The 22,365-nt window shown below is 37.7% G+C and overlaps 1 protein-coding gene across 1 annotated transcript in view; it reads left to right on the top strand.

The window, feature by feature from the left end:
* The window catches only part of LOC122810353 (fatty acyl-CoA hydrolase precursor, medium chain-like), a 269,878-nt gene that overhangs the window by 86,181 nt on the left and 161,332 nt on the right, over positions 1-22,365 (top strand). The window contains exons 3-4 of the mRNA XM_044081932.1: positions 4,207-4,345; positions 10,735-10,868. Coding sequence (XP_043937867.1) covers positions 4,207-4,345; positions 10,735-10,868 — 273 coding nt within the window. The remainder of the gene's footprint in view (positions 1-4,206; positions 4,346-10,734; positions 10,869-22,365) is intronic.

Below are 22,365 nucleotides of genomic sequence, written 5' to 3'. Positions count from 1 at the left end.
ACACTCTAGCATTCACTAGTTTTGGTGTTATGTCTTGTATGGTAGGCAAAATGAGCCTTTCTGTCATAACAGTATTGTTTAGCCAACACAGATTCTCACTCAACCATTCTTTTGAATTGCTGGGATCATGGGGCCACCACAACATTCATTTGATTCAGTAACACTTCCAGTAATACCAAGGTCTTGCAGTCATATGAGTTCTGCCTGACTTTGGACAGGAATTGGACATGGCACCTTCTGTGGTGCAGTTAAAGCATATGAAACAGCTTTTGATTTTATGTTGATTTTCACCTGCACACAGTTAAGCAGGCCCACCTCACCAAACATGTCTACATTCACTTCACTTATTCTTGCTATTAAGACAGTCTTACACACTAATGCTCTACTGAGCTGATTATTTATGTAAGGACCATCTAGCACATAAATTCAATACCTAAACTTGTTCCCCCACAACTCAGACATAGCTAGAACATTGCCAATGCACTTGTGCTTGCTTGCTGGCCTATGAATTTCAGTCTCCACCTCATTAAACTTGGATGCTTCAGGAACTTTCTATAGGTTTAACAAGATATCACAGTAACATTAGTCCCAGTGCTTGTCTTAAACTCACAACTGCTGTAAGTATTGGTATTTTACTTGCCAGTCACTCTCACAATTGCCACAGTGTTAATTGATCCCAAGTACAATGCTTTTTAAATATTATTTTTCAGTTTACTTACAATATGTTCAGTGTTAACTTCTTTAATCTGCTTAATTTTGCATACAACAACAAAATGGCCCAGTTTATTACATTTCTTCAACATTTAACCATGTGCATCACACCATACTGCTTCATTATGCCTGGCTATCTCTCCGTTTACTATTAGAACATTTGCTTGACTTAACTAGCAGTATGCCTTTTATGGAACTTGCTAGCACTTTTATGTTTGACTTCATACACTTCATTTTCTATATTCAAGTTTGCATTCTGCTTTTTATCAAGTTCAGCCAGTCTGGCCATTTGTAATTCCTTTTCTACAGTAAGACTGACTTCATGCTATAAGTTTCATTGCACTTACATATCGGCCAGTCCAATCATAATTCTTTCCCTTACTTGCTCATATTTAGGGACATTAAAACCAGAATTTCTGCTAAGTTATATACTTGTATAATAAAAGTTTCCACGCCCATCTTTCGTTTTTATGTTGCCAAGAAAGAATGCTCTCTCATGTATATGTCTTTGTAACACAAAAGGAGCATGGAGTTTAGTTATCATTAACTCATATGTAACACTGGTTCTCAGAGAAAGCAAAGCAGCTACATACAGCCCCAACCTCTCTGTCCACTGTAAAAGGAGTGGATTTACCTGGATTCTTCTGATTCCTTATCTGATTTTGTGGCAATAAAAATTATACAAATCTTTCTCTTTAGACAGGCCAGCAAAATAACTTTGATAAATCATATGACTTTGGTGGGTTAAACTGTATCATGGCAGCAAGAAATTCAGTAATTCAATGGCAAATAGATTAAATTTAGCAAAATGAATAAAATTAAGGTAATAAATCAATTTTCAGTATAAATATCTCATTTTGAGCATTTGGATCATTTGGCATTTTATGGCATTTTTTTAGCTAGTAATGGCATTTTTGGAGGGGGTTGTCAAGACATCTCAGTTCTGAAATCATGTCAGAAGGTGGTACAAAACACAGACAGTTTCTGGTTATAATCATCACGAAGCAAATCAGCATTCAATAAAGATAACGATTAACAAGTAAAATTATTACAAATAACAATCAGCATTCAGTAAAGATAACGATTAACAAGTAAAATTATTACAAATAACAATCAGCATTCAGTAAAGATAACGATTAACAAGTAAAATTATTACAAATAACAATCAGCATTCAGTAAAGATAACGATTAACAAGTAAAATTATTACAAATAACAATCAGCATTCAGTAAAGATAACGATTAACAAGTAAAATTATTACAAATAACAATCAGCATTCAGTAAAGATAACGATTAACAAGTAAAATTATTACAAATAACAATCAGCATTCAGTAAAGATAACGATTAACAAGTAAAATTATTACAAATAACAATCAGCATTCAGTAAAGATAACGATTAACAAGTAAAATTATTACAAATAACATGGCAGCATAGCAATAATGACATCCAACTGCTCAAAGGCTCAGTACTCCCAGAGCATTATGGTGCAGTTCTTCTTAAAAGGGCAACAGTATGCATTTTGCTTAAGTCTACTGATTCTATGCTTACATGGACAATATATGCATATTAACGCAACTATAATTTACATTCCCACACATTCCTCTTTACAACTGCCTTCTCGAGTCCTCCCTTCACTCTCTCTACCTCAGTTTAAACTTTAAGAAGTGTGGAGTGTATTTCAAATCTGGATTTCTGTAGGGCTGTTCCATTTGGACCAAGATAATGTTTTCCAAAAGAAAAAAAAATGGCAAATAAGTCTTGCATCTTAAAGAGGTAAACAAAAACAATAAAGCAGTAAGCTTTTCATCACTTCTTGACCTCCTCATATGGTAAATAAAAAAAAAATGAGTTCAAACATCTTATATACCATTGAAAAATTAATCAGTCTGTGCTCCAACAATATTTAACACATAACCACATAAAAGCCTTATGTTAAAAAAATATATATTTAAAATGGATGTGAAATAACTTGAAATATAATAACATAAGTTTACAATATGATCATTTGCACAGCACAGTTATAAACATTTTAAGGCTCCAACTTTTTGTCTTGCTTAAAATAAAAAATATTCAGAGGCCATATGCTTTATATGCATATAGTATGAGATGCTATTATATATATATTTTTACTTATTTTAGTTGAGAGTTGATCATTTTTTACCCCTTTTCAGCCATGGCATGGACCACTTATAGCAAGGGTAAATGCAAAATATATGGACAGTTTCAAGGATGTGAAACAAAATTGAAATACAGGGGGAGAATGCAGATCCAACATAGATAGTGAGTCAAGGTCAATGATGGGAAAAAATGTAAGGCTGGAGCTACTGTACTGCTCCTGTCCTAGCGCCCTAACAAATGCCCTTGGTGATTGATTGGCAGGTTACTAGTATCCCTTACCAACTCCTGTGCTAGTGATCCTTGCATCTTCAGACACTAAACTAGGCTTATGCTGGACCCTTTTCCCATTCCTCTTCCTGTTCATTCTCCTATTCACTGAACATAGAAAATCTCTACTGCCTGCTGTGCCTGGTCTGTGCTCCAGTTGTATTCCGCCTTCTCAGCTCTTCCTCCTGCTTTCTCTGCTATTATTCTCATTTCTGTCATCCCTACTCTCACTGCATTTTTATTTCTGTTGTTCCTTCAAGTCACACTGTAGCCTCAGCAAATCTGGACAATTTCAGCAGCTTCTTTCAGACTCATTTTACACAGTGTCCCGCTGCCATCCAGGACATTCATCCTTTGTTCAGGAAAACAGCCCAGTTCAAAATAAATGACTTGTTTTATAGGGATTACATAAACTGTTATCATCACTTGATCTAAACATAGGTATTTTGTAAAATGGATATTTTTGTCGCTATTTTAGCTCTTTGTACATTTTTGCAAGGATTGCAGTGTGGATATAACTTTACTGGGGTGGTCACTGTTGCATATTTAAAGAGTTTCTACAATTTTTCTTCTTCAGAGTACTGCCCATAATTAAAATGTATGGAGAACCCCTTACATGCCTACAGCTGCTACTCCAAAAGAAATAAATACTGATTTAGTCAACAGGATACAGTCACTGTAAGTGTCTTTGCTTGCTCTGATTTACTGAGATACACCAGAATTAAAAAATAATAGTGGGTCTTTGAGTGTACTTTGAGTAACAGACATACTATTGGAAGCATTCGCAATATGTTGCTGTATGACTTATGCTCTTTGAAGGTTTTTCACGGACTGCAGTAAACAGTTCTCAATGCTTGATTCATTCACTGTCTTTTTGTGTTTATAGTGTAAAAGAAGTGGGAGGCAATGGCACCATTTAAACCCCGGTGCTACAGTCCTGGTTACGTCAGAAATGTTTGCATTGTTTGATAGTGAAGGGCTTTTATTTCATTGCCAGTTTTTAATGATGATAACATGAATATTTTACAGTTTGATTAAGCCTTTGTCTTTATACTTAATTAGGGGCAGTTATGCTTTACTAATTCAATGAAAATTTTTTTCTGAAACAGGTGTATACAAGACAAGAATAATTTAGGGGCCCTATTTAAGCAAATTAAAATAGCCATGCCCCCTTTGGGGCTGGCTGAAGACTGCCTGTACTTAAATGTGTATAGTCCAGTGGCGCCATCTGAGACTGCCAGCTTACCAGTAAGTAACATTAATGTAAATCACAATGAAGCAGTTCCTTAGGGGTTCTTGAAAAAATTTGGGCTAAATGGAAACATTAAAGTTAAAGTAAAATTTGCAGCTGTTGTAAGCCAAACACACAGTCACATATACACAACACACACACACACACACACACACACACACACACACACACACACACACACACACACACACACACACACACACACACACATTTATATGTGGAATGGGGTGAAAAATGAAATATTTAGTACTGTGGGTTTTGAGAATGTATCACACCCATGAGTCACATACTGAGCTCTCATACCTAAAGAAAAAACATATATTTAATTTATTAATTGATCTGTATTTTTAACATCTCTGTTTCCAGTTCATTGCAATAGTTGTGTTTTTTTCTGGATATAACAACTTTGCTAATGTTCTTTGAATAAGAGGGCTACAGTGTTAAGATTTTACCATAAGGCAATTTTCATTTCTAACCTGTTTCAGTACATAGCAACATGATAAAGTTTATTTGAATATTTGGTGTTACTTTATATTAAGTGAATTTTTTGTTGTTATAGTGTTGCATTTTATATCTCTTTTGTAATATTAATATATTTTATTTGACTTTTAAATGTTTTACTTACATTTTCATGCATTCTGCTTTTTTTCAAGCATTATCTTTCTTAGTTGTTCTTAATGTTTTAGGATATTTACTGATAGATTTGTGTGTTTTGAGTTTGATTTAAGTGAGGGATGGTATGATTGCTAAACTTTTTGATTTTTCTTAAATGTGTTTTATTTTTTGCCATTGAAGTGAAAGGGAAGATTCCTTTTTTTGTATTTTTATAAGCTTTTATATTTAATTTGTGGTTGAATTTTATAGTATATGATGTTATAAGGCTGAGTTGTATTTAGTTTGAATTTTTTTCTCCTGGAAAAGATTTTCCCTTTGTTACTCAGTAGCTTGTTGTTTTTTTTAATAACTGCTTTATTAAATTAGTAAATCATGGTTTATGCAATGACATAGATACACATATATTGGTAGAAAAGAAAAAAACATAGTGAAAGTTTTTTTTTATTGCTTTACCTCATTATAGTCAGAGCCATAGCTAAGTTATCTGGTGTGTTGTGCAGTTCTCCCAGTCACAGTCACGACTAAAGTGTTCAAGAGCTCCGTGTGTGATACTGTTTCATCAGTATTGCTGACTGAACCCGCTAACACCTTGCATCCAATGCAGCTGCTCCTTTTGCCCCTCTGTAGCTACATCTCTGATTATACCTGATGGGGAAGTAAATCTAGTTTGGTTTGTTTACTTTCCTTAGGATGATATGATGGATATATGCAGGCATTTTTGAAAGATTTACTTACCTTGTAGATTTCTTTAGTAGTTATACTATGTATTATTTGTGAGTCCAGCATAAGGGTATAATATATTTAGATACATGATCTATGCTCAGAATTACTTCAAAATGATGTGAAGATTACTGATCCTACAGACATTGCCAACATACTGGCTGACAGGTTCAGTGCAAACTCCCCCCCCCCAAAAGGAGAGATATCTATACCAAACGATTGTAGCCCCCAAACATCTCTAACGCCCAAGTGAGAACTGCTCTCTCCAAGGCAAAAAACACAGCATCCATGGGACCTGATGGTGTCCCCGGCTGTGTGCTCCACGAACTCAACGAGGAATTAAACCCGCAGTTAGGACAGCTGTTTAATCTTAGTCTCACCTCCGGATACGTACCCAGGGAGTGGTGCACAGCGACTGTGGTCCCACTTCACAAAGGCGGTGCCTCCACCGACCCTGGAAATTACCGTCCCATTAGCTTGACAAGCCTTATCTGCAAAGCCATGGAAAGGATCATAATGGATCTCATAAATAAAGACATAGGGAATTTGCAGACTTTGGATCCAACCCAGTTTGGCTTTGTCAAAGGCAGATCATGCCTTTTAAACTTGGTTGACTTTTTCGAAACAGTCACCAAGGCCATTGATGAGGGAAAGGCAGTCCATACAGCCTACCTCGACCTGGCGAAGGCCTTCGATACAATACCCCACTCGGGTATCATTGAAAAACTCATCAGCTTAAATGTAAACCCATACATCACAAGATGGGTTGCAAACTGGCTGAGTGACAGAACCCACAGGGTCAGAGTTGCTGGCGCCATGTCAGACTCAAAGCTTGTTACAAGTGGTATCCCACAGGGCTCAGTCCTGGGCCCACTCTTGTTTGGCATCTACTTTTCTGAAGTACAAGCAAACACAGGAGGGTTATGGCTGACAAAGTTTGCAGATGACTGCAAACTGGGCGCCGTAGTCGAAAACACATCTGACACAGATATCCTTAAGAAGGGTCTCACAGAAACGGATAACTGGTGCCAGAGCCATGGCCTAAAGTTAAATGCCAAGAAATGCATAGTCATACCCTTCGGGAAAAACAAGGTTACCCCTAGCTACCATATAGGTGGCAATCCACTGAGCACAGAAGAAGTTATCAGAGACCTGGGGACCCAGGTTGACAGTAGCCTTTCATTCGACACTCATGTTGCTAAAGTGGTTAGGAAGACCTTCTACATTGCCCACCTTATCATGAAGGGATTCACATCTAGATCAAGGGAGGTCATAGTCTCCCTATACTCATCACTCATCAGACCAATGATTGAGTACAATGCCCCATTCGGAATGTATCTGACCCGACACTTGCAGCAGCTGGAGAGGCCACAAAGGTTCCTCACCAAAAGGATAGAGGGTCTCAAAAATCTGTCTTAGGCTGCCCGACTAAAAGAACTCCAGCTCTATTCAGTTGCTTATCGCTTGCTCAGAGGTGACCTGTGCCTGACATACAAGGCCATGTCAAACCCAGATTTGATGAACATGCTTCACCTCAAAAAATCTAGATCCCTCAGAGCCACAAGGGCGGGAGACTTAAACCTCAACACGGTTATTAATAGGACGTGCTGGAGGGATAGATTCATCACCCAAAGACTCCCTATGCTGTGGAACAAAATCCCGGTATATGTGAGGTAGAGCACCTCGCTGGCCTTGTTCAAGAGGAATCTTGACCAATAGATGGGAGATCGCAGATATACCCCAGGGGTTACCTTAGTGTCACTGCTCGACAGAGGCACAGCAAAATAATGGACATAGTTTCTCCAAACTAAAGGGGTGGCGTAAGCCACAAAACTATGGGCTAGGCTTGTAAATGCCCTCGGGCAGATAGCCTAGTATGAACCTATGAACCTATGATGATGCATAAAGACTATACCTATATAATGGTTACACACACATACACACTCACACACGCATGCATACACATAGTTTCACAACATCAAGCCTTACCATTTGTTCCTTTTTAATGCAGAATGCTTGTACTGACAGGATGTAAGGCCATGTGTACTAAAAAGCTATATTTTAAATGAAGATGAGCAAAACAAACTGAAGAACTGAAGCCTTCCGCTCTCTGACAGCGTGGGTGTAGGACACCCCCACTGCTTGTGCTTATCAGCAGCAAGATTAATGTCCATCAGTTTTTGGGAAGGGGAAATGCATATATTTTTGTGATATAAGTAAAAACAGTGATAAGAATGCCCTGTATAAACATACACAGGAATGTGCCAAAGTAACTTTTTTGTTTTTTGTACTGGAGGTTGTTCCCAAAGACATTAGGTGGGGTTTGTGGGAAACCCGTCTTGAATATAGGGAGCTATATTGGCAGATATTTTTGGATGCAGGAAGACACCCTGGTCTGAATGAAAGTATCTCACTTGCACCATTATTAAAACGAAGAGCAGCCAAATTATAAAGGTGTTTACTGTTATCAGCCACTAGGGGGTAGCATTGCACATGTTTTTACATGTTTTTACATATTTATTCTTTTAACTGTGTTAAAAGGTGTATTTTTTAAATACATTTATATATATATATATATATATATATATATATATATATATATATATAATTTCTACATACATTTATCATATATTATACATATACATATTTATTAATTTAATATTTAATGGTTAACATTTTTTTGTAAATGTGGTTTTTATATTATGTTTTTAAGTTGTATTTGTCCTTGCATATTTATTCCATTAATTGATGCAAAGGTTTTATTGGTTAATTAGTTAATTATTTAATGTGAGGAGTTATTTAAGCATGTGTATATTTTTGTGGATTGTGTTATCTGATGAAATCTGAGGATGAAAACGCATTGTGTATTGTCAGCGTTAATAAAACTTTGTGGATTACTACTTCATGGCTGGCGACTGCTTTTTCCAAACTCCTGGTTTGGTTAAATGCATATATTGTATTTAACATTGACTTTTGTGGAGGATGTTGTCAAAATCCTGACTGTTATTTAGCTGACTCATTTTTATCATGTCAAATGAATCTCATATGCTTTTTTGTGAGGGTAACACAAGCTGTGGACAGTGGTCATGCTGTCTATACAGCATATCTTGACTTCACCAAAGCATTTGACACCATACAACAGGCTAACATAATTAGCAAGCTAAAAGTGCTCCAAACGGATCCCCTACATAGTTAGGTGGATAGTAAAAAAGCTGAGGGACAGAACCCACACAGTGATAGTGGCAGGTGCTTCCTCAGAGAGCTACAATGTAACCAGTGGGGATTTGTACTACGTCCTCTATTACTCAGCCTATACTCACCTGATCTCCATATGAAAATCCAGGATCTCTGCTTAATCACACTTGTGAATGATTCTAAACTGGATCTCATCCTCAAATCTACTTCTGAAATGCAAAAATTACAATTTGAAGTTCTACATGTTTATAACTTTTGCACAGAAAATGCACTAAAATTAAATACTAAAAATGCATTTGTTAAACAATCCGTCAACTCATCTTACTTGTAAAATTAACATGTTGTGAGAGAGCATGGAACATGGTAGAGAATTCCTTCTTCTTTGATCATCATGTTGCAGTAGTGACCAGGAAATATTTCTGTCTGGCACATCTGATTGCAAAGGATTGTATCTTACTAGACATATTAGGCAGCTGGAGAGACCCCACTGGTTCCTAACAAAAAAGATCACAGGCCTAAAATACCTGTGTTACCAAGAGAGACTAGAAGCTCTGTCCCTGTATTTATTCTCCTAGAAATTTAATAGGGGCAATCTATGCCTTACATTTCAGGCCATTAGGGATTCAACAGTCCAAGATCTTCTATATCCCTACAAATCAAACACTATATATCCCCACAAATCTAACTTCTATATCCCCACAAATCAAACAGTCCAGAGAACATTAGTACCAGAGATCTTAACCTGCTTTTGTAGATAAACAAATCACATTGGAGACAGATTCATCATCCATTCTCTGGAACAAAACTCCACTCCAGGTCAAACAACATGGCACACTATCTTCCTTTAACAAGGTGTTAAACAATTGTATAGGTATTCACAAATTCACCTCTGGTATGACTTGCCTATCTCTCCTTGAAAAAAAGCAAGGTAAGGTCAGACAGTGAGTACTGCCATGGTAAAAATGGTCACATGGCACAGTTACCTTATGTTTTCTGTAATTTATATTATTCTTTCTTTTGTTTTCAGTTTACTATTTTACACATGTTTTTCCCTCCATTGTTAATGAAGTACCATTTCCTCAGGTTTGGCCTTTGCTCTTGTAATTATCGCTTCTGCTTTTCTTTGTTTTAGTTGATCTCAGTCTCTGTTCTACTCCTGCGGAGTTTCCTTATCCCTTATGAATGCCATTTGCAGCTCTATAACCTTCTGCATAGCTTCTCCGAGTACCACAGTGTCTTTTGTTCCTTTTTTTTTTGGTATGCAAGTTTACTTCACAAGCAGACATATTATTTCTGCTATGGCACTTTTGATGTATCTACTATGGTCTTGTCTATCACCTTCCTACCTAGCCTACTTGTATAAATGACAGAAACTTAGGTGATGTATGTCAGAACAGAAAAAAGATGGTTTCCACCATGGGTGTCAATAGGTAAATATGTGCTGCAGTCAGTGTTGTCCATAACAGTTGCAACATCATGAAGTTACCAGTACATATTATTTGCAAAAATTCTACGTCACCTTTTCATATTTTAAATACATTTAACAAAGTAATGTTGTCAAAATAAATGAGTGCAGTTTTGAAACAGACTGTGTAGGTGTAGCAAAATACTCTGAAAACATTACTGAAGTGCAAGCCTTTAAGCAGTGCATTCATCAAGTTAAAGCCCACTCTGATGTCAGAGACTGCCTCACTGTAGTAGAGGGAACATTTTCATCTATGTAACCTTCTTTAACAAATTGACAAAATGCAGCTGCATGTTTCCTTTGTATCAGATAGCGTGGGTGGCAACATGGACTTTAAATGGAGATTCAAATAGTTTTGTTTGTTTATGTCTTTACTTGTTTATTTATTAGGTAATGGTATTCATTCATGGAGGAGCTTTAATGGCTGGTGGAGCATTCCTGACAGATGGATCACCCCTTGCAGCATATGGAAATGTCGTGATAGTAATAATCCAATACAGGCTTGGCATCCTGGGATTTTTTAGGTTAGTAATATTTATCTCACTGTGACTTAAATGTGTGAACTGCATCAGGTCCAGACTTGATTAATGAAAGAACAGCAAAACTGATGAGATTTTTGCCAATGCTTATAAGAAACTACATTGTAAAGCAACATGGAAGTTTAAGTTTCCTAATGCAATGATGTTGGGAAAAGGAGGACTTTTGTATCCATGATGATGTCCACTTCTATATTCCCAATCTAAAAATAAAGTAATAGAAACTGCCTTAAGGAAATGTGACAGTAGAAATTAATTAGATAATCATTTCTCTTTATGATAGTGGGGGGACAGTTGACCTTAAGGCAAGCTCATTTTACGTTGTAAACTATTCTCGGTTTTGTATCACATGATCACTAAATCTAAGAACTTTCTCATAACTGTGAGTATCTGAAGATCATGCCATTCTGAATAAAAAAGCCCAAATGAGATGGCAATGAAACACAAAAGTGCATATGTATTGTTTGTAATAGGAAATATTTTGTGTGTGGAGCTAGCCGGGTACAATAATATACATGAGATATGTAACTTTACATGGGGTAACAGTGTAGATACTATGACTACAGTAAAAGTCCAATGACACACAACTTCACAACATACTTCTCAACCTCTTATCGCATGAATTTTGGACAAAGCCTGAAGTAATGGGGACAAACGTCTAAAAATAGGAACAGATTTTAAATATTGCTCTTATAAATTTAGAATGTTGCTAGGAATAACTGGATTTGAGTCAGCATGCATTTTTTAAAAATATATGAAGTTTGAAACTCAAATGTATGCCATTATTTAGTGACTTCAATCCTCAGTCGTTTGCTAGAAAACCACAAATTTTATGGGGAACAGACCAAAAATAAGAGGCAAAAATCTGGACAGTTTAGAGTTATGCTTCACAGAGAGGAAAGGTGGGTTAGGCAAGTTCCAAACACTGCAATGGTAAACACTATTAAGATTTTATTTCTGGCTTTTTTGTTATACACGTTGGCAGATTCTGAAGATGTGTGGGATCTTAATTTTCCAATTCACATTTCCCTGCAAACGTACAACTCACAATTGTTATCACTTTGGATTTTACCCCGAACATCAAACCAGCTTCTTCTTAAAAGTAACTTTATTACCTATTTCTATGTTTGTCTTGGAAATTAAAAATATCAATTTTGCATTTATTTCCTTACTGTTAACCAGGTTATACTTTGTAGGCCAATGTCCTCTTTTTCAATAAATTCCTTGGAGTCTTTCATATCCACCTGAGATACCAGCAACTCATGTAGGTAGGACCTCAGTTTCACATCTCATCTAAAACTCTTTATCAGTTAAATAAATTGTTTCTCTTTTTCTGAGCTGAATGTTTACGAAGAAAGGAAAGCCACAAATAAGATGTGGGATATGTCACTCAAATCAAATTAAATGAATCACACATCACTAAACACTTTGCACAGAAAGCAGAAATAATCAAATCAGGAAATACTAAACACAACTTTACCAGAATTTGTTTTTCAGCAAGCATTCCTTCCACATAACAATTAGCATCATTAATTACAATATAAGTCATTTGGGGACTTGCAAGTGACTTTTTTTTTTTTTGTTGTTAATTTATTTTCTAAGGTTGTTGCCTCACAGGAAGAGGTTCTCTGGTTTGATTCTTGGCTGGGGTGCCTTCTGTGTGGAGTCTGCATGTCTTCCCTGCATTCACGTGGGTTTCCTCTAGGCACTCCGGTTTCTTCCCACATTCCAAAGACATGGAGTAGGTGGAGTGGACATTCTAAATTGTCCCTAGGTGTGAATGTGTGCATGTGAGTGTGTGTGGTGCACTCTCAGAGGAGGGATGGGCCTTGGGCTAACAACTTGAGCCTGCAAATAGTAACTGTTACAGAAACAATGAGCACTGAGAGGTGCTCATTGCCTGATGTATCACATGGTGTGTAAACAGGAAAGAAAGAGATTTTCTAAGGTTGCACCTCCTCAGAGTCACAGTAAGCTATGGTAGAAGCAAACTGCTGAGTATGCTGAGTATGTGTAAGTACTGGAGTATGATGAGTTAGCACCCCCACAAAAAAGGTGCAGGGGGGCTAGCCACTACAGTAAAGGTTATTATTACTGTATATAATCAGTTTATAAATTATGCTTACGTTACACTCAGTACATTAAAGATATGCTGGTTTTTCAGAACATTTCATCATATTAATACCTGCGGTATTAAAATTTTAAGCTTCTGTTTATTGTATAATATTGCTACATATTATTTCATATTTTTAAATAAGAAACTTTCTTCTATTTTCAGTAGTTTTAGGTTTGATTTTTCTTATTTCAAATTTAGCTGCCTTGACCATTTTGCATTCAGTGAACTGTGATTTGGTTACTCTGACTTTGGAGAGATATAACAGAACCTAAACAGGTACCTAATTTGACCTTCGTAGCATAACACTCAGGAGCGACATTAGGTCAACTGGTGCCCTAGGCAAAAGAGCTCCACGGCACCCCCCACATCACCTGGTACCCCCATCCTGAGCTACCTACACCAAATAAATAATGGAAAAGCACCCCTGCTAGAGCGGCGTCCGTCTACTTGGCCTATGCCTAAGGCCGGCTATGATAACACTTAAAAAGATCTGTGAGAGAATAGGGTGTAGAATTACAGAATTTTAGCTGTCAAAGAATGCCATCAATCCTGCAGATATTCTGTACTTGGGAGTCCGGGGGAGGGTCTACAAACACTCAGACCACTAGAGAGTGTGTAAGAACCAAAAAATCCAAATATTTCAAGCACGGGAGGTTTTTATTTTGAATTAATAAGTGGGATTGTGGCAACCCCTAACTGGGAAAAGCCGAAAACACAAACAACAAGTGGGACTGTACAATGCTGTAGATGTAGGCTACAGGCCTTGTTAGCTGTACAGCAGCAGAATCTTGTTATTAAAATTGTCAGGATGGAACATGGAGACATGGAATGCATGAACATACAAAAAAAAGATGTTAATTCATCAAGCCTTTACCCGCAAAAGCAGAAATGCAGAACCACTCCCACTCGCATGATTCACATAGCAGACTACAAACAGTAGTTGTATTATTAGCATTTCTTAAAGCAGTGGTATATCACATGCCTAGTATGTGACATTCCCCCCTTTTACAGAATGTAAAATGCAGTCTATATATAAGACTGTCTACAATTATAAAAAGCATTTAATATAGCTAACCCCTTGGCTATGATTCGTGTGTTATGAGACTATTACAGAATATTGAAACCACTGCAATATTTTTTTACCAGTGTACACTCCCCGTAATGAGAGCAGCCTCATTACCAGTTTGGTATAACATGTATGATATTGATATGTTGCTTATTAAAAATGATTTGATTCAATCCAGCTTCAGTATATGTAGCTGCATCACTAGCAGTAGAAAGGTTTAACAGTCACTTAGCTCATTACTACTGGATAAAACTTCACTAAACTCTCTGACAGTCGCTAGATGCATGTATTCAATAAACGCTCTGGTACATACATGTTGACAATGTCTTTTGCCTCTTCTATATAATGTCACCTCAGGCTATGTGCCTGCTGAATGATGCACAGCAACAGTTATCCCAATCTATAAAGGGAGTGCCACCATGGACCTCGGAAACTACTGCCCCATTAGCCTGACGAGCCTGGTCTGCAAGGCCATGGAAAGTATCATCTTGGAGCTTATAAACAAAGACATAGGTAGATCCAAACCCTGGATCCCACTCAGTTTGGGTTTGTAAAATATAGAGCATGTCTACTAAACCTGATTCACTTCTTTGAAGCAGTCACTAGAGCCGTAGATGAGGGAAAAGTAGTGCACACAGCCTATCTTGATCTTGCCTAGGCTTTCAATACCACCCCCCCCCTCTGGAATTATAGATAAGCTCACTAAACTGGGCATAAATCCCTATGTCACAAGATGGGTGGCCAACTGGCTCACTGACAGAACTCAGACAGTAAAAGTAGCTGACTCCAAGTCTGACTTCAGACCAGTGACAAGTGGAGTACCACATGGTTTGTTCCTGAGTCCTCTCCTGTTCGGCATCTACTTCTCTGAAGTGCAGGCCAACACAGAAGGTCTTTGGCTAACAAAGTTCGCAGATGACTGCAAACTGGGAGCCATAACAGAATCACCTAATGATGTAGACATTCTACAAAAGGGCTTCATAGAGACAGATGCTTGGTGTCAAAGTCATGGCCTCAAGCTCAATGCCAAGAAATGCATTGTCATCCCCTTTGGGAAAATCTCATTACCCATGAACTACCGCATAGGCGGTAGCTCACTAAACACTGAAAGTGTGATAAGAGACCTTGGTACACAGGTGGACAGTAGTCTCTCCTTTGATAACCACATTGCCACAGTAGTCAGGAAATCCTTCGATGTGGCACACCTCATCACAAAAGGCTATAAATAAACAGAACATGCTGGAGGGATAGATTCCTGTCCCAGAGACTTCCCATACTCTGGAAAAAAACTTCCCATTCATGTCAAGCAAAGCTCCTCATTGGCCCTCTAAGAAAAATGTTGATGACTGGATAGGAAATAGAAATTTCACCCCCAGGGATCACTTCTGTGTCTCTGCTTGACACAGGAAAATAATTTTCTTGGGTGGCAAAAGCCAGGGAACCTTTTTGGCTAGGCTTATATAGGCCCTAGGGTGGATAGCCGAGTACCTACCTATGAACCTATGAACTGTATCCAGCTCATCCATCTTCAAACAGTATTTGCATCATTTGTCTCCCTGAATCAGGCCCATAGTTGGGTGCTAGTGGTCTGCTCTGGCACTACTAGGCCAAATGGTGTGGGAAGCCTTTTCAAAGCCTTCTGTGCATAAGCAATTGAGATGTTGAAAGAATCCAACACATTTGAATGGTACATTTCTGCATTTCATGAATGGCAATTAACAGTCTAGATGGTTAGATGAAGCAGGATTTCTAAAGATATTTTTCACAGTCTGAATCATTTTTTAGCTTTCCCATGCAAATGTGGATACCTCAGACTTGAAGTGATGTGTGTGAACACCCAAGTCTTTGCTAAAAAGATAACATCTAGACAAGTGAGTTACGAACTGGTGCCAGACATTACCAATTCCAATACATCATCTCTGGCAAAAAAATTGATTTCATCACATAAATCACAAAATTTACTCTGAACTTCTAACACCCTTAAGCTGACCACTTTGGGGTATTTGGAACAGTAGTCAACACAAATAGAAATCTAAGGTTACTGAACTGATATAGATAAGCTTCAAGTTCTTGAAACTTCTTGTGACATTAACTCCTGCTTCAGGTTTTGATCCATGTACAATGCGCACACTTTAAGTCTTACATATTTGTTCTCCTTGTATTCTGGTTTCCTAATGAAACTGTGAATGAATTGCAATCAGCCCTCATACTTACAGTGGCAAAACATGGCAAGCACTTAACTGCAAACAGCAGTCAAACTTGAAATGTCACTAAAAAGTTGTTTCTCTCAATCAGCCTGTTGGCATTGAGGGTATAAATCCCTGACTATGACCCAAGCATTGGGGGTCAGTTAGAAACTTGGGTGACTGATGGTGCTGATAAGGAGGCTGGCTTGGTGGTGCCTATCCTTGTAGGGGAGGGAGGTGGATTCCTAACTGGCTTTGTCTGCCAGTCTGGTGATGTGAGGTGAAAGTCTCACAATCACCAAAAGCAGAACCTGGCTGGTTCAGCAGGGGCATGTACTGTGGCTGACCACACTCCAATGCCTCATGTGAGATGAAGCACACCTGTGTCACCTGCATGGACTGGTGGTACATCAGGAAGCTCCTACATGACACAGATATATACATCACCACCTGGGGAGTTTGCATCTTACACTGAAAACACGTGGCATTGGGCATAGTGGGAACCAGAGATGTGTGTAGATCAGTTTGTGTCCTGTGCAATCCCCAGACAAAAAGGACTTCCAAAGTGAAGACAAAAAAAATTCTAACAGTGCTGTTATCTATCACTAACTACAAACACTAGATAATTACTACAGTTAGTAATAGACAGTTTCTTTTAAACAGCCATGATATCAGCTGCAGCTGCTTAAATGACTGTGCTGCACTCACACCTGACTGGTAAATAAATCTTCCATGTCATTTGTGCTCTCTAACACCTTTTGCTCAGGCCAGCCAGCCCCTTATCCCTGCTATAGCTACACTGCTATAGTGACAGCTACTGCTTCAACAACTTGCAAAGGATAATGTTCCCTCTTGATCAGTGTATTGAAATCCTGTAAGTTTATATAAATTCTGACTTAATCTTGTTTAACTCATTCCCTCCAGTACAGCTCTTTTGAGTGTGTCCCTTAACTCCCAGTGGGTGTGGCTTGAGCCTTTTTCTAAAAAAAAATGAAGTTATCACCTTACAGTTCTAACAAATCCTCATCGACAGAGGTCAAATATCAATACAATTGTATTTGCCATCATGTATACTTCAAGATAAAATATTCTGATACCTTGTATGTAGCATGGTTTTGGAATTATTAATATAAATATGAACAAGTGATATCTGACACCTAGAGGTGCAGTAGGAGATAATCACAGAAATGCGTGTAGGCGCACTTGGCTGTAATGAGTTAACCATATTCACCATGCTGCTGACCCATTTAGTAGGTCTTCTCATTGAGAGTAATAAATACTCCATAGGAAACACGAGTTACTGGCACTGTATTTGCAATACTTTGGTATGATAATCTATATTCAAACATCTTAGAACCACAAATAAATTAGCATAAGTCTCTAGGACATCACTGCCAGATTTGATTTTGCTTCAGCACTCTGGTTTATATACCTCTGTACTTGAAATGAAATACTCTCTACAAACACATCTTTGGTGCTGCAGCTTGACTATTAACTATTTGACACCCCTCCAATTTCTCCTGCCGCCACTCCTGATGCTACCTCTGGGTAGCACTGCTTTGGTGGGGGGTGGGTCCAACAACCATAAACGATAGGGAGCCAGGTTATCTGCAACATTGCGTGTGCTGCTTGTCACTATCCCTCCTGCAATGGTGCAGTAAGGAGCCTACCTCCCTCTTATGTGGTGACATTTTCCTCATGCTGTCTGCCCCTCCAACACATCAGCTCTCAGACTACGTTACTCTAGTTTCACCAGTGGAGCTCCTGTGACTTGGTCATGTATTTACAGCCCACCACTGCACACTCTACCTGAGGAAACATAAGCAGGATGAACCTATTTCTTTCCTCCTCCATGCTAATACCAGCAGGTGCACACGTTGTTAATGAAACGTATGCAATCTGAATCATAGTCAGGGCTTCATCTCTCTATGCCAAAGGAAACACTTACAACAGACACACTCTGTATGATTCTGAAAAAAATGGAATTTAGTTGAAAATGGTACCCTATAGGCAGCATTTGACAGGCCCGGCAACAGTTTTGTCTTAGCACTGCACAGACATTTGCAATACCTATATCTGCAAGCTCCCAGCTCTCACATATTTTACAAAAGTACATCATTAAAGCTGCTTTTTTACTTTAGAATGCAATTCATGGGTTCACAGGTACTTACAAGGCTGTTGATCTCTCAGGATCTTAAGAACCCTAGCCTTACATTCCCTTGGTCATTTTTAGCCCTTACATTTTGCAAACAAATAATCCAAAGATGGGCTGAACAAGGACAGGTTAGGGCATTTACGTTTCCCGTATATAGGGGGGACAAATGTGCTAAAATGGGGGTGAATTTATGGTTATCCATCCATGCATGTAAATTATTTTTGAAAAGAATAAGAGATGCACCACTGCTTTATGTGGCTTGGAAGAAGGGTCCATAGAAGAGGTACTTCCTGTGATACATATCTACCCCTCCAACATGTTTTATTTATTTTGAAAAATAGATTGAGATCACTTGAGTGGATATTTATGATACTGAGCTTCAACAGACTCCACTCTGGCAGACCTGTTACACATTCTCAAGTCCAATAGTATAGATTCATAGATTCATAGACTGTTACTAGGCTAAAGACCCAAGGGACCTTTCTAAGCCTAGCCAAGTTTTTCTATAATAATTATGACTTCCTGCATCCAATTAGGACATTGAGGGCTAGGCATTTATAAGCTACCTCTACCCCTTATAAATCCCTGAATTTTGTGAAAATAAATGGCTCACATAAGGTGAATTCTTTGTTTTTTTTTACTTTTGTTTTTCATATGTTCGACATTTCAAATGTCGATCTATAGGAAAAATCTTAAATGAGTTCCTCACCTATGAGATTAGGAAACATGGCGGAATGGACATTCTCTAGCCTGTCTAAAAGGTCACTATCTGTGGGATACATCTTTAAGAACTGAATCCAAGATTTTAAGTTATCTGAAATATTCCCTGAAATTTCAAAGACATTGGTATTTGATTGGTCACCTTTGCAAGGTAAAAACTGAACAAACTTCACAAAAATTGTTCTATTGCAGGTATGTGTTTTCATGTGAATATGACTAAAGAGATAAAGTGTATAACTAAATTAATTACTCAGTCAAATGACAAGAACATACTTTCCAACAAAAAGACCACCGGTTTGCTGTTGAGGAACATTTAGCATAATGGCAAACAGAGAAGCCCAATGCTACTAGTAAAATGACATCAGTGATTAACTGTGCTATTCCAAGAGCAGGGAAAGGCAAAATCTTTTCTTTTGATACCATGTCAAATGTGCAGTGGAACAGGTTTGTTAAAGAAACAGTTGAATTAGAGCACAGAGGCACAATGTACACAAGCAGATGCACGTAGGTTATTCATCTTCAAGGCTTTACTCTGAAGAGAAGGCCCAATTTAGTAAAAAGAAAAAACAAACAACTCGTACTTCATGAAGAAACAGTATATCACATAGCTATAATATGCGACATTCTGGTAGACACACTAGATCCAGGGATCTGAACTTCACCTGTTGCCTAAACAGAACATGCTTGAGAGACAGATATGTGTCCTAAAGGATCCTTGCACTACTGAATAGGCTCATCATCCATGTAACTAGAGTTCATCCCTGATCTTATTTAAATGAAACCTTGACAACTGGATGTGAAATTGAAAAATTACAAAAAATGAAAAAAACAGCCAGCACCTCATGGAAGGGACAAAAAAGATTTTAATAAAGTCATGCCACAATCAACAGACCAGTTTTGGTCAAAATGCCTTTATCAATGTATACTATTAACTGCAGTCAACCATTGTTTATATATAACCCACAGATTAAATACTTAATTAACCAATTATAATTAGATAGTTAAACTTGGAAATGGTCATTCAAACAGGTGGAAATAATCCACCTAGTCTCACAATCTATGATTTCTCATTTCTATTACGGGTATTATGCCAACCAGTCTTAAAGTTTCTATTACCCAAAATTTGGTCTATAACAACAAAATGAAATTTGGCAGAAGTATGATTAATAGTATGTTTGTACAAGGCATTTGTTAAGTATTTATTTCTGATGTTACTAAGATGTTCTGATATACGTAGCCTCATGGGTCTAGAGGTCTGGCCAATGTAAAAAGCTTAACAAGTGCAAACAGCAAGATAAATAACCCAGCCACTGCTGCAATTAGAAAAAAACATTAATGTTGAAAATCCTTGATGTGTTTTTACTAGTGAATTCCTTAGTCTGATAAATATATTTACAAAAAGAACAATGGCCACAAGGAAAACACCTCACTACCCTTGCACCACCCAGTGTAACCTGAGAAAAACTAGTCGATGTTACATTATGTTTATAATGACTGAAATGACTACCCAGAATCTTGCCTCTACGAATAGAAAATTAACATATATCACCCAACAAGGCACTCAGTCTATCATCTGCCAATAAAATGTCCCAGTGCTCTTGCATTAAATCCATAAATTGTAAATTTACTCCTGGTTTGGCCCCCGTGTCCCTTATGGACAGCGGCCGCCAATAAGTAAATTTTTATCCTAACTAACACCCCCCTCTACAAATTATTAGTTACCTCCCTACTAACATGCTCCCCCATACAGACACCCATGGTACTTGGGACCCAAATGGTTTGGGGTGTGTTGCTAGGCTTGAAAGGACCCTGGTGGCCTTAGCCTACTAACAGCCTATGAATCAATGAACCTAATGTATATTGTATGCTGCTGCTGCTGTCAAAGCCTGAGATTTATCCGCTGGTCACCATGACATCATCCTGAAGGAAGGCTAGTTTAATGAAACCTTCCTGACTTCAGAGGAAGGACCAGGAAGTATCCCACATTTCTGACTCTCACAAAGATGAAGGGACTAAGATGAAAATGAAATTGCTGTAAGGCTGTAATTACATCTGTAAAATCTGGAGTTTACAATTCACTCAAAAGGGACTTTGATTTGGGATGTAGTTTAGGTAGTGCCTTCTCAAAATACAGCTCAGGCACTTAAGAGTAAGCTTATATGTAAAGTAATTTCTTTCTCTCTTGGCTTAGGACTGGCCAGTGTATGCTTGTTATTTATTTATTTATGATTGTATGTATTTATTGTTTGATAACCAGAAAATTCAAACTTAGATGCATCAGGTGTCAGAGAATAACTTGGGGAAAAATCACCATTGCAGCAACAAATCATAACAAACATATTAATACATTATGTCTTAGTGCATAGCACTGGTAGCAGTTTAAGCTTGATGTAAAAAAATTCAAAAATTTATCATCAAAATACACATGGATGACACCCCATGGGTGTGTTTAAATACAGCATGATAAAAACTCCAGACTTTGGAAATGTGAAAACTAATTCATTTAAATAAATTAGTTTTGGCATTTCTGGAGTCTAGAGTTTTTTTCTGGCTCTTTTGTTATAGCTTTGCAAACTCGGTTAACTGTTATTTTGATCCAGCTTTGCTGCTACTTTAATTACACCATAAAATCACTGGTCCAACCAGAATTAATGAAGAATCATCCAAAATGAATTAAGCCAGTCCACCACTACTACTAAAAAATAGAGGATTATGATTGGTTCATAATCATAGCTGTTTATTATCTGTTGGCTACATGAATACCAAAAAAAAATTCACCTCAAGAGTGAAGCTCAAGAAGTAAATCTTGGCATCCTTCTTGACAATACATACTTTAGGGTTATGATTGGAGATCTGATCACAATTCTTTGTAGTGCATGGAACTTTATCTTCTATGTGTACTGCTAGTTACAGTAAAAAAAAAAAAGAGAAAAAAATGCTAAATGTTTTGCTGGCTTTCAAAGCCATAAAGCACATAGCCACTTAGAGAGTGGTGTCAGAAAGGCAGTTTAACACACATTCCCTTTGTGGTTTACACTCAACTTCCCATGCCAATAAACTGCCCAGATTTTTGCCTCGTTTGTTTATTCTGTTCCTCATAAAGCCACTGGTTTTAAGAGAAATCATGGAGGATTGAAGACACAAAATAATGACATATATTTAGGTTTCAAACTTTGAATCCTTCAGAAAATAGAGGAAAACACACATCCTGTTATTCTAGTAACTTTTTTAGTTTGTAAGAG

The sequence above is a fragment of the Protopterus annectens genome, chromosome 8.part1 (assembly GCF_019279795.1).
Source record: "Protopterus annectens isolate FY-2018-M chromosome 8.part1, PAN1.0, whole genome shotgun sequence".
NCBI lineage: Eukaryota > Metazoa > Chordata > Ceratodontiformes > Protopteridae > Protopterus > Protopterus annectens.
Note: the sequence above shows the minus strand (reverse complement) of the source record. Positions and strands in the feature narration are given on the sequence as shown.